We start from the raw sequence: 12,741 nt of genomic DNA, 5'->3' as shown, positions 1-12,741 counted from the left end.
GCCTCTCTTTCGATAATTCACCCCCCAAACAATTAAGTACCAAAACAAGTTTTAGAAAAACCAGGGTTTGAAGATCTGGATGCTGTTAGGAGCCATGCAGAGTCTAATTCTGGCTTGGCTGCAAATTTAATTTGTAGTCTTGAATAAGTCAATTAAATTCTTCTCATCAAGTTTTCCCTCAGTAAAATTGAGAATAATTACTTGCCTTGCAGAGATGCTGCAAAGACTAAGAAAGTCTTGAAATAGTTTATTTAAGACGTTAAAATCTCTTAAGAATTATGTAGAAACCTCAATTAGGATTTATAAAAAGGTTATTTAAAAACACAATGGGATAAAAAGTATCATTGAAACTAATTAATGAAATAACAACATTGAAAAACTTCTCAGATGTGGAGAATGGAACATAAATCTGCAGTTGCCTGGCAGAGTATATTCAGCTCAGAGAAGCAACTGCAAAGTCTGTGCAGATACATAAGGAAATACTTGTAGCCTATGATACTCTTTTAATAGTGTCTTCCATCCTTATCGGTCTTTATTATTCATGATCTTATAACATGCTGGGCCTGTAGCTGGGATCTGTCCTGGTGTGACTGGTTCCACAGACACAGAAGATAATGAAGTTTCCTGCCCCAAATAGCTTATGGCCAGAGGTCCTGAATGTCCAGCGGTTTACATCACACAGGGATGAGACCATAAATGTCAACAGCTCTGTTTATGGACATAAAATTAGTTCATGTAAACGCATCATCATGGGAGATAAGCTCGAAACATGGTAAGAAATGTCACATGGATTCCCCTGGCAGATGCATGAAGCATGAGGTAACAGTGGCATCATTATGGCTGATGTGCTCTATGAGCATACTGAGAGATGCAAATTTCAGGGAGGAGGCCAGGAAGAGGTATGGTAACCAAGTGGCCTTGCAGAGTCTTAGATGGATCTCCTCTGGTTTTGGCAGCCCAAGATAAAGCACAAACGTATTTGAAGAAAACTTGACCTTAAATTTCCAATTTATATAGCTGGCAGAGCACAGGCCTGTGCCATCAGCATGTATAAGAAAAGCACAAGGTGGGACTCTGCTGTGATAGATCTTAAGAGTGAAAAATAGAAGTTTGAGCTGATATATAGAGAATAAAAAGCCAGCAGAGGGAACAGTAAAACCAAAGACACAGATAGTTTGCAGTTTTATACATGCAGAACTTGGCACATCTTCAAAATTATTTGTTAAAATAACAAGAACAACAACAACAATAACAAATAATGCTCTGCTCAAGGGACAATTATCTTGTACTCAAATGAACACAGTCCTTCTCCCCCATCTTGTACTGTAGGACAAATAATAGAAATCAATGCTATCAAATTTGTCATTTTATAAAGGACCACTGAGGAGTAACCCATTTGATCCATATAATTTTTTCACAAGTGATAATGTAATAAAAAGACAAATCAGGTAAGAAACCCCTGGCTTATCCCCACCACACTACTAGAGATTGCTGTGCAACCAGTTCCAGATATAGCAGAGAATGTAAGAGAGTCAGATATTGCCAAAAACTACCCCCAAGCATCAGAAGAGCTAATTCAAGAAGTTCATACCCATTTTCTCCACTCCTTCTTCCCTTATCTACCCCCTCCATTTTCCTCTGCCCAATCCTGCATCATTAATTTGTATGGCTGTCTTTTAATAGAAGAGGTGGAAACTGCCCACAGTGGGGAGGGCTGGGAGTGATAAGATGGCTGCTGTTGATTTTGGAGTTTATTCCAAATTGATTACTGGCCATGCTTGCAAAGAAGAACTATTTCCCGTGTTCCCCTGCTGATATATACACATGGGTACATACAGACATCTAAACACTTTCAGTGTCACAGTGGAGTGTAAGGGGTGGGATGCGCAAGTACTTCTTGTAGCTACTCCAAACTGCAGGATACACAGCCACACTGAAAGGTGATGGGCCCATTACTCTGATTTTACACACGTGGTGAAAATCAAACCTTCCTTTTTTCCCTGTTTTCATTTGAATAAGCAGAACAAGGTTGCTTAGCTCAGTGTCTGGTTTCTCTGGGGCAGTAGAGTGGTGCTTTATGCTGTTTGCTTGCTGACACATCAGCGTAGTGCAGGTCAGGTGGTGTCCTTGAAGATACGCGTCTGTTCATTGTGTATCTGTAATTAACACTGCATAAGCCAAACCAGGCCATTAACAGGACTCTGTCCTCAGGTCATCCTGCTGTATGACTGAGGAGGCACCAGCTGCTGCTTAGCCAAAATCTCCAGTTACATACAAGGATGTTTATAGGTGTAAAATATTCTCTCTGCACAGGAACAGTTACCAACTTGCCAGTTCACTAAGAGCTGGTCTCCACCAACCACGTCCATGCCAGGTACTGAACTGAGCGCTGTTTGCACACAAGTCTGCGTGTGGAGACTTGTTTTGTCAGCCCCATGGTCTATTCTGTTTGTACGGCATTCAGTCTCACCCGCAGAAGGTGTCAGTGAGATGTGGTATCTATCAGGTAAGCAACAGGTATTTTGCCAGTTATCTTCCCACTTTCTGCCATTTGCAGAAACGAGGAGCATTTCAATTTGGTATCCCAGCCAAAAGTCACTGTACTCAGGGAGGCGCTGGCTTCTCCACCAGCACCTGGCCAAACACAGGAGTCCAGCCGGGGACACCTTCAGGTCACGCTCCTTTCTGAGACAGCCCTCTCCTGATGGGAAAGGTGAGGAGAGGGAAGGGGTCTGCCTGACTAAAGAATGCCTATCAGGCCCAAACTCCCTTTCCAGTAGCTGTGCAATAGATTTTAAGGAAAAAAAGCAAACAAACAAGCAATCAGTGAATGAAAGTATATCAGGATGGGGGGGTACATGCATTCAGAGCATGCGAGGATGGAGATTTCTGGGTTTGTGTGGCAAGGTTAGGTTTTGGTAGTGGGGGGGCTACAGGGTGGCTTCTGCAAAAAGCTGCTAGAAGCTTCCCCTAGGTCCAACAGAGTGAATGCCAGCTGGCTCCAAGATGGACCCACCGCTGGCCAAGGCCAAGCCAATCAACGACAGTGGTAGTGCTTCTGTGATAATGTATTTAAGAAGGGAAAAAAAAAATAGCAGTAGCTTTTGCAGCCGGAGAGAGGAGTGAGAAGATGTAAGAAAACTCTGCAGACACCAAGGTCAGTGCAGAAGGAGGGGGAGGAGGTGCTCCAGGCACCGGAGCAGAGATCCCCCTGCAGCCTATGGTGAAGACCATGGTGAGGCAGGCTGTCCCCCTGCAGCCCATGGAGGAAGGATGAGGGGGTGTAGAGATTCCACCTGCAGCCCATGGAGGACCCCACACCAGAGCAGGTGGAGGCACCTGAAGGAGGCTGTGACCCCGTGGATAGCCTGCGCTGGAGCAGGCTCCTGGCAGGACCTGTGGCCCTGTGGAGAGAGGAGCCCAGGCTGGAGCAGGTTTGCTGGCAGGACTTGTGACTCCATGGGGGACCCACGCTGGAGCAGTCTGGTCCTGAAGGTCTGCACCCCATGGAAGGGACCCACGCTGGAGCAGTTGGTGAAGAACTGCAGCCTGTGGGAAGGACTCACATTGGAGAAGGTGATGGAGGACTGTCTCCTGTGGGAGGGACCCCACGCTGGAGCAGGGGAGGAGTGTGAGGAGTTGCAGAGCGGCAGAGACAAGGTGTGATGAACTGACCACAACCCCCATTCCCCGTCCTCCTGTGCTGCTGGAGGGGAAGAGGTAGAGAATTCAGGAGTGGAGTTGAGCCCGGGAAGAAGGGAGTGGTGGGGGGAGGTGTTTTAAGATTTGGGTTTATTTCTCATTACTCCACTCTGTTTTGCTTGGTAATAAATTAGATGGTTTTTTTCTAAGTCAAGTCTGCCCGTGACAGTAACTGGTGAGTGACCTCTCCCTGTCCTTATCTCGACCCATGAGCCTTTCGTTATATTTTCTCTCCCCTGTCCGGTTAAGAAGGGGGAGTGACAGAGCAGCTTTGGTGGGCACCTGGCCTCCAGCAAAGCCTTTTGGGAGCAGAGACGATAGCGATAGGTGATGCGAGGGCATCTCTGCGTGGCAGAGCATGATGCAGCACAGACACAGCAAGCAGCATGCTGCTGCTGCTAACAGACACCTCTGATGACAACATGGCTGTCACCATCTATGACACTACATAAAACCAGTAGCAGCAAATGTCTGCTTCATTCATGCTGCTTCACACTGCTGGTGGCCTTTATGGCATTCTGGTTTAGGTTGGCTGTAGCAATCACCGTCTCTGTATGACGTTTTTAAAAATCTGTGAAATTGTAGAGTTCTCCTGTAGAAAGTACAGGAGAATGAAAAAACTGCAGAGCTCCAAGACAGAAGGAGCAAAAGTAAATTCAGTGCAACAGAGGACCATTTTCTGAAGACATTAAACAGTTTTAAGACTACACTAGTAAATGAACACACCCTTTTGATTACTGAGGCAACCAAAGCGGGGAGAATGAAAACAGCCTGTTATAGGTAAAGCCAAATGAGATGTTGCCTAGTAACTCTCAGCAGGGAAGCATTTAAACGTAGCCAGTTTAGTGAAGCTGGTGTTCTGACTCAGAGATTATTTTCTCTGGAAAAATACCTGAAAGCAGGAAAGCTCAATTTAACAAATACACAATTTATTTTCCTGTTACAGCAAACCACGGTGACAATGCTTGGGAGAATACAGAAGTATTTACAAACTTGAACAAGGAAGAACAGACGAGGCATGTTTTCAACAAAAGCATTACTTCACTGAACATGTTTTTTGATGCTGATTTTTTTCCCCCAAATACAGTAAATTTCACATTATTTTTATTTTCGGATTCTGAAATACACAAGTGATAACAGAAGTTTGGAGGTATTACACAGACTATTACATTATTATTGTATTAATTCTGTAAGAGGAAATTCCTGGAGCAAACCCTACTTCAGCTCTGCTATTGGACACAGAATCAAAGTCATTGATTTAAAAGAAGAAAGACTCTGTGTCTCCACTGGTTCCATTGCCTGGAATAGTTTTAATTAGGCCCTTCTTCAGGACTTTGCTTTTATGGGTTCACAGAAAAGTCACTTGGCTTGGCTAAAGGTCTCTCACATCAGGGGGGGGAAAAAAACAAACTCAAACCTTATTTGGAGTTTAATGTTATCTTTGCTTCCCAGTAGAAGGATATGATGATTTTACAGAAGTAAAAGCTCTGGCATGATCAGCCATGTACACCTGTATTCTTGGGTGCCACAACCGCTGTTCAGCATAGGCAAAGTCAGGTTCAGAAGAGCACTTCATTTCAGCAGCCTCAGTACAGTTAATGAGGATATGAATTATGAATGTGAACTATTGCATAGATTTTTTAAATTTAAAAAAATAAACAGATCAACACCCACATCACCCTAACCATGAAAAGGCAGACTGCCAAAGAATTACCACAAAAATATGTATTTTATCAACACTAATAATAGCTGGAAAGCAAAGGGGCAATAGCCTAAGTACTAAAATTCGAGTTCCAAATTAAAAGTGTGAGAGTTTTTCACAAGCCTGTTGTACAAGCAGTGAAAGAGTGTTTTGGAAGCCATATAGATCCACTTCTCACTGACCAGAGCCTGGTTTGAAGTTTAATGAAACACTGTTGATACAGAACCTCTGCCCAGAAGGTGTGGGACCATTATCAAACACATGGCCTAGATGGGCGTCACACTGCAACAGAAATGATGTACCGTTATTACCATTGCAATTATGGACCAACGTTATGCTGGTACCTACTGTGCTATCCTGAATTAAGAAACTTGTATCATGAATTGACTGTTGAGTTGTGTGGGTGGAAGAGTCTTGGGGAGACACTAGAAAAACAACCTGGAGTAATTGCCTCTGTCCAGTGGGCGAGTATATGCCCCCTAACAAGCAGATCCCAGAAGAAGTCAAAAGGTACTAATGCCAGAAAGTATAGGAAATAAATGGGAGGATCTAGACATCTCGATATATAATGAAAATTTCAAGTTAATTGAGGCAGTCACTGTAGGTCCTTCTCATGAGTCAACAGGATTTCCCCCCTCAAAATTACTGATGGGAAAAAATTAGACTCAGAGTACCTATCAGTGGCTCATTAGAAAACTGGAAGGTTGTCTTCAGCTGCAGTTCTTGAAAGGTGATTGCTGGATATTACTGCAAACATGAACTCTGCCATGATAATGGACTGCAGCAAATGCTTGTTATCTTTGCAGATACCTCCTAGTCCTGCTAGAAGGGGCTGCAAAGACACTGGAGGACAGTATTAACAATCTTAACAGTTTGGAAAAACAGACACAAACCTCCCCCCCCTCCAAACCAAAAACCAAACCTAAGATGCAATTCATTAAACTCCATTGCATACTTTTATACCTTAACAAAAGTAATTTTTCCAGTACCTGAAGGAGGCCTACAGGAAAGGGACTGTTTGCAAGGGTATGTAGTGATAGGACAAGGGGTAAGGGCCTTACGCTGAAGGAGGGGAGTTTTAGATTAGATACAAGGGAAAAATTCTTCACTCTGAGGGTGGTGAGGCACTGGAACAGGTTGCCCAGAGAAGCTGTGGATGCCCCATCCCTGGAAGTGTTCAAGGCCAGGTTGGATGGGGCTTTGGGCAACCTGGTCTAGTGGAGGGTGTCCCTGCCCATGGCGGGGGGGGGTTGGAACTAGATGATCTTTAAGGTCCTTTCCAACCCAAACCATTCTATGATTCTATGAATAAACAGCACATATAGGGTTGGGAAGAAAAGGCTAGAAGTGGCAGTTTGTTAGAAAAGGACCTGGGCATTACAGCAGGTCCCAAAATAAGGATGGATCATGGGCTGTGGAAAGGCAAAGGTGTAAGGACAGAAACACTCTCTATTACCTAGTAAGGCTGTGGAGTCTCCATCACTGCATATTTTAAGAACAGCTTCAGCAAATATTTAACAGGACTGAATTAGGAAGAACTGCCCCAGTAATGGGGCAAATGCATGGACTAAATCCCCCTTCTAGAAGTCCCTTCTACTGTCTGTTTTTACATCCTGCAGTTCACCTCAGGTCATCTGAACAAATTTCTGCCTAAACTCCAGCCCTTGGCTATACTTACACAACTACTCTTCCCAGTCACATCATTTTCTTCACCCCAAACGGACTGCCCGTATTTGATACTTCGAACTCTACTCATGTGTTTCATACCAAGAAAGGAGACAGGATGGTTCCAGTGATACCGTAATTCTCACTGCGGTATTTAGGTAGATTCATTCATGGGCACAAAGAAAACTTACTCATTAAGATTTGGGTCTTTGGGTATCACCTCCAAAATAAACATACCTGTTTGCAGACCACTTCAGTTCTAGTTGATCCCAATGAGTTATCTCATGATATTGGTATTACTTTCATCTCTGCCACAACTACTGTAAGCCTCAGAAAACAGCAGCCATCCAGTCCCAGAACTGTACTTCTTTTCTGAGCTATAGTGGAAACCAGATTTTCTTGTTAATTAATAACAGGGATGTTACAAAAAAGTCTGCTTTTAATAAGAACATTGGCTTTTTTTCCTCATCCCTGTCTTGTACTACTATTAATAATACTTGGCACAGTAGAAGTTTTCTCACTGGCATCAAACTGTGCTGGAAGCTCTTTTCCAAAGGGAATTCTCAGACAGCCCACAACAGGAGCTTTTGCCTCACCGGTTCTACTTCACTGACAGGTTGGCATTTTATAAAGCTTGAATAAAGGTTTTCCCAACAACTGAGCTCATTGTTTAGCTGAATTACACCTGCAAAGTTGCACTTTGAAGCCTGGCCCCATACAGCACAATCTCAGAGAAGAGAGCTTACAAGAAGAAACCAAGTATGGAAAATAGTTTGGCCCACTGGACCAGGCTCACGTCCGATGATGGCTTCGGCTTGCAGTCATCCATCAAACACATTTGGAACATCAAATAGAGCCTTGCTCAAACCATCAATCAACCGATGACAAATCCTCACAGCACAAAAATCTGCTTTTCCCAAGAGATAATCGCAGCCATCAGAAACAGTACTACAGACTGTCAACTTGTGGGTGCCTCCTGTTAACATCCAGGATTACCAACCCTGTTTAGTTGCATATTAAAACCTAGAGCATATTGGAAAATATCAGAAAATATTTTTGGGATTTAGCATACAGAAATGAGATAATCCCTCCTGTTTAAAGTTGTCCAAGCTTTGATAGCAATAAGTACTTTCTCCTAGCGAAGACTGACCTAGTGCGAGCGAGAAACGAAGACGGACTCACATACTACTAGGATAAGTGGTCTGGACACCCACCACAAGCGTTTCCTCCCGATTTCCCATGGTTTATCCCAGTTTCACAAACCCAATGCTCTTACTGGCATCTAGTGGTGGATGGAGACACCAACACCAGCAGCAGCTTTTCTGTGATCAAGGGGATTGTCCATACAGAATTTAAAGCAAAATATCTAGTATATATCACATATATTTTGGTGGGATATTAATGCAGTGAAGAAAAATCTGAAAATCTTACTTGCAGTGCCTTTTAGGAAGACAAGACAAACAAGCTGGGCAAAAAGCTTAAAAAAAATCCAACCCAAAGAACAGTGCTTGCTTCAGCATGCGTTTTATAATTAACTGTACAGGGCTGTCTTTGAGCAATGCAACTGTGGAAATAAAAGGATTTGCAAACACATAATGACCAAAGGCTAGTTTTTGTGCGGGGTGTTGCTCAGTCCTTTACATCAGACTGCAAAGATCCATGAGAAATGCTCTCCTACTTCATAAAACCGGGGAGAAATAGGACACAGCACTGAAGCAGGCTGCACCAAAGCAAATGCAGTTTGCAGACACTGTGTTTGTATGAAAAGGTATTTTGGGCTCCAGGCCTATTTCTTTCCAGCCAAAGAGGGCTCCCTGCCTTCCCTGCTACAAAACCACACGAGCGCTGTGCCTATCAGCCAGAGTCCCCAAGAGTAACCTGGGGGGACACAAATGTCCGTATGTGACTTCCGAGTTTCCCTGACATATACCTGTGCTGTTTCTTTTTCATTGTCAAAATATTTCAATCAGAACTCTTCATTTTTTCGACACAAGGATCCTTCTGCTTATTCATACATAGATAGGAGGGTCCTCTCTGAAACCCTGTAGAGTCAAGGAAGGTCTTTAATGCTGCGTGGGTTTTGCATCTGACCCTGACTGACTCTGTCCCTTACATGCCACTCACAATACTTAAGTTTATTGTAGATGTTTTCCACTGCTAAAGGATCAATCTTTTGAGCTGTTAAACTAGCTTTCAACAGAAATGGTCTCTGTGTGGTTTTACTAACAGTAATATCACTTAGATTCCCTAATAGAAACATTTTAGTACCCAAAAATATTGCTGTTCAAGATCATATTTGTCCTTTGAAGTATTTCACCACTTAATTTATGGATAAATGGACTTTCCCTAAACATATGCATTAGATTAGCCTTCGACACACCATTCCTCCAGCACATGTCATTTACTTTGATCCCTATTTCAGTCATCCTGGATGGAATCCAGATAATTCTAAAAAGTGCTTTTTGCTGTATGAATCTCAGCTGTAGGTTTATGGTTTGCTGAAGGTTTGAGATTTCATTAAAGCACCACAATTTGCTATCTGTAAAGGTTAGGGGTTTGTTCCATGTATTTTCAACTCTTTCAAATGAACATTTGGTAGCAGAAGGTAATAAATTCTGGTATAAATGTATACATACATGTATACTTTGAAAGAAAGGAGGAAATGCTTCACGTTTACCGGCAGCTAATGATCTAATGCATTTGAAAAAGAAAGGACATTTTTAATGCACTAGGAAATAAACATGATGAATGAATCTTTTATCAAATACTATTTTTCCCCCTCATTGTTAGTGTCCTCCACAACATAATGCATTCATAGAAAAAGTATTTTCAGACTATTTTGCACATTTAATAATTTTCAATTTTCTTAAAAGGTTTTTTCTGTAAGGTATTATTATTATTATTATTATTATTATTATTATTATTATTATTAATTTCCCTGTATCAGTCTGTAAGGCTCAGCATTATTTTATGCTTTAAACAAAAGTACCTATATTCTCTGAGAGCTGGATACTGCAAAAAGCAGCATGACTGGTTATATTGTTGTTTTGTTATTAGTTTAGCAGCAGAAGCAATTCCCTCCAGTGCTCATCTCTCTTCATGTTGCCCTGTCAATATCTATCGTCTAATATAAAGGACCCCTAAATTGAAGGAACATTTGAAGGAATTGAAGGAGCTCTTCCACAGCTTAGTAATTTAAAATTTCTCTAATTTATCTGAATTTTCCAGAGGTACTTTTAGATTTTGTATTTGTCTTTGGAATATTCTGCAATGCTGCATAGGCTTCTGAAATAAATTTATTTAAAAGTGTTTACTAGCAAACCTCTACAGAAAAAAGATATATTTAAGCAAATGTTTGTTTGCATAACAATAGTTTTCTGTACTTGGCCAAAGGAAAGCTAACAGTTCACAATTATCAGCATCCAATTTTACCATTTAATTGTTTAGCTTAGGTGTTTTTGACACAGCTGTTACATTTTTTTCCCCCTTCTTACTATCCAGATCTCTTGTTCCTCAGCTTCCCATCTGAAGTTCTGATGTGAGATGCATCCTTTAAAGTCTTCATAAAAATGGGCATGTCAGTCGTATTCCATTGAACTCGCAGTTGGGAATATATAAAGGCTATTTTCTAGATCAAAAATATGAGCAACTGTCTTTTCTGGTTCAGTTACAGAGAACAGAACACCCTCCGCACATCCTACTCCGAGGCACTCTATTTCCTTTTACTTAGACTTTAATGAAGTTGCAAAATATATAGTATTGTAAAGAGCACAGAGGTTAATAGCGCAGGCATTTGTAGCCAGGTTTTAAAAAGTAGATGTAACCAAAAAGGCAAAAATAGTGGAATTTAATTTCGGGAACAAGAAGGGGGTGGGGGTGAAGAAGAGGTCTCAGCTCTGGTACGAGGGACCAGCAGGAAGAACATAACAGCAGACTAAGGCAGACCAAAGGTCTCTCTGGCCTATAGATGACTATGGAAGAACACAAGAACAGAGTGAACATACAGTGATGCTCACACATAAACACACGTATTTCGTGGCAACTTGTGGCTTAGGGATCTCTTAAATGGAGAATTATTATCAACCAAAAAGGAGACTGTGTGTGGCAGGAGAAAAAGACAGACCCTAAGGTAGCAACTACTGTCTGCTGGCCACTGGAGACCCTTATTCGCTCAAGAAAAGGGCACACTGTGTACCTGTATCACCACAGGAATCCTGGAAATCTTATACACAGCATTCTGACCCAACTAAGCTTTCCATTCCTCTCGTGAAAAGACGCCGCCCCTCCTGACGCAGTTGCGGCATTTTAAGGACACCGTGAAATGTAAAGGATGTTACCTGAATAGTGGGGCATTGCAGCACACGCAGTAGTATATTCCTGATTCTGTGTTATTCAGATAGATCCCACTAAGTGGCTTTTAAAAAAGGAAGAAAAAAAGAGAAGTTAATAATGCAGGTCTTTAAAAGCTCACCATCTGGAACAAGCATGTAGGAATCAGATTCAAAACAGGAGAAAAACCATAAAAAGAAGGCTTCACAGGGGGGCTTTGAAGAACAAACATTAGCAGCCTAAAGAAATGAAGGGGAGGATGCCTTTGGATTAATAGCGAAGACTACCCCCTGCCCCCAGAAACTTCGAGACCAGTCAGATGCATAAATCATCCAGGTACCAGGGATGGAGTCGTGACCTCCGAGGAACTTGTGAAATGTGCAGGATCCCAAAGACCAGGGCTCTGCTATGGAGTGCCACAACTTCAAAGTGGCTCTACAAAGGAACTCTCCTCCTCCCTGCATGCTCTGGAATTAGGATCCTTCTTTTACAGATAAGGATTTGGGCACAGTTCGCATGATTTAATCCCACAGTACATGCTCCACGTGTGCAGAAGCCCTGGCTCCGGGCTAGGGATGCTGGTGCTCCACCCACAGCGCTACGTGGTCTTCATCACAGAAGGAAGCAAAGCATGGGGACAAGGTGGGTGTGTGATTTGGCCCACGAGGGGTAACTGGCTGTTGAATATTGCATGGCCTAATCTACATATAGTCAAAAAAAAGGAGACTACAGGGCAAAAATATGATCTTCTTCCTCCCCTCTGGAAAGGTCTCCACTACTGCCACACAGACGGCTGAGCCGGCAGTAAAGTATCCCATAAAAAAACCCAAAATATGAAAAGAATGCAGAATGTTTTTTCATCTGCAAGCCAGTCTGGGTCAGAACAAAATCCACCCAGTTCACTGTGCTGAGTCTAACTTTCATCCACAGAGGGCAGGGGAAAACCTGCGAAGGAACTGAGTGGTGACAGTGCCCCAAAGCAGGTTTCTCTGCCCAGCAGGCAGAGGAGGTGCCTTAACCCTGGCCAGCATTAGCGCCTTTGCTTACCGGTTCGGTTCCTTTTTCTCTCAGAGCATAGAATTGCTCTGGAGTCAATTTTTTTTCCAGTCTGTAGCAACAGTTGCTTCAGCTTGTTTAGTCAGAGAGCCCATGTCTTCAATTAGATATAGAAAGATTATTTATATTATTTTTAACACCATTTTAACTTAGACTCTGTTGATGCTTTCCATCATCACCTCAGTTCTAAAGTTTCTATGGGTAAAGACAGAGCGCAGGAGAGCACTTCAGGGACATAAGAGCAGGGGCGAGTGCAGGACTTTGCATCGGCTTTCCATGCTGGGTGC

General features: G+C 42.6%; 1 protein-coding gene across 1 annotated transcript; it reads right to left on the bottom strand.

Annotated features, from left to right (window-relative positions):
* Positions 1–5,578: 5,578 nt before the first annotated feature.
* Positions 5,579–12,549, bottom strand: MSRB2 (methionine sulfoxide reductase B2). Its single transcript, XM_054818015.1, is given in 6 exon segments — positions 5,579–5,686; positions 7,307–7,352; positions 7,354–7,446; positions 11,407–11,483; positions 12,446–12,501; positions 12,504–12,549. Coding segments are annotated over 6 exon segments (426 nt in total).
* Positions 12,550–12,741: the final 192 nt, after the last annotated feature.

The sequence above is a fragment of the Grus americana genome, chromosome 2, assembly GCF_028858705.1.
Source record: "Grus americana isolate bGruAme1 chromosome 2, bGruAme1.mat, whole genome shotgun sequence".
NCBI classification, from domain to species: Eukaryota; Metazoa; Chordata; class Aves; order Gruiformes; family Gruidae; genus Grus; species Grus americana.
Note: the sequence above shows the minus strand (reverse complement) of the source record. Positions and strands in the feature narration are given on the sequence as shown.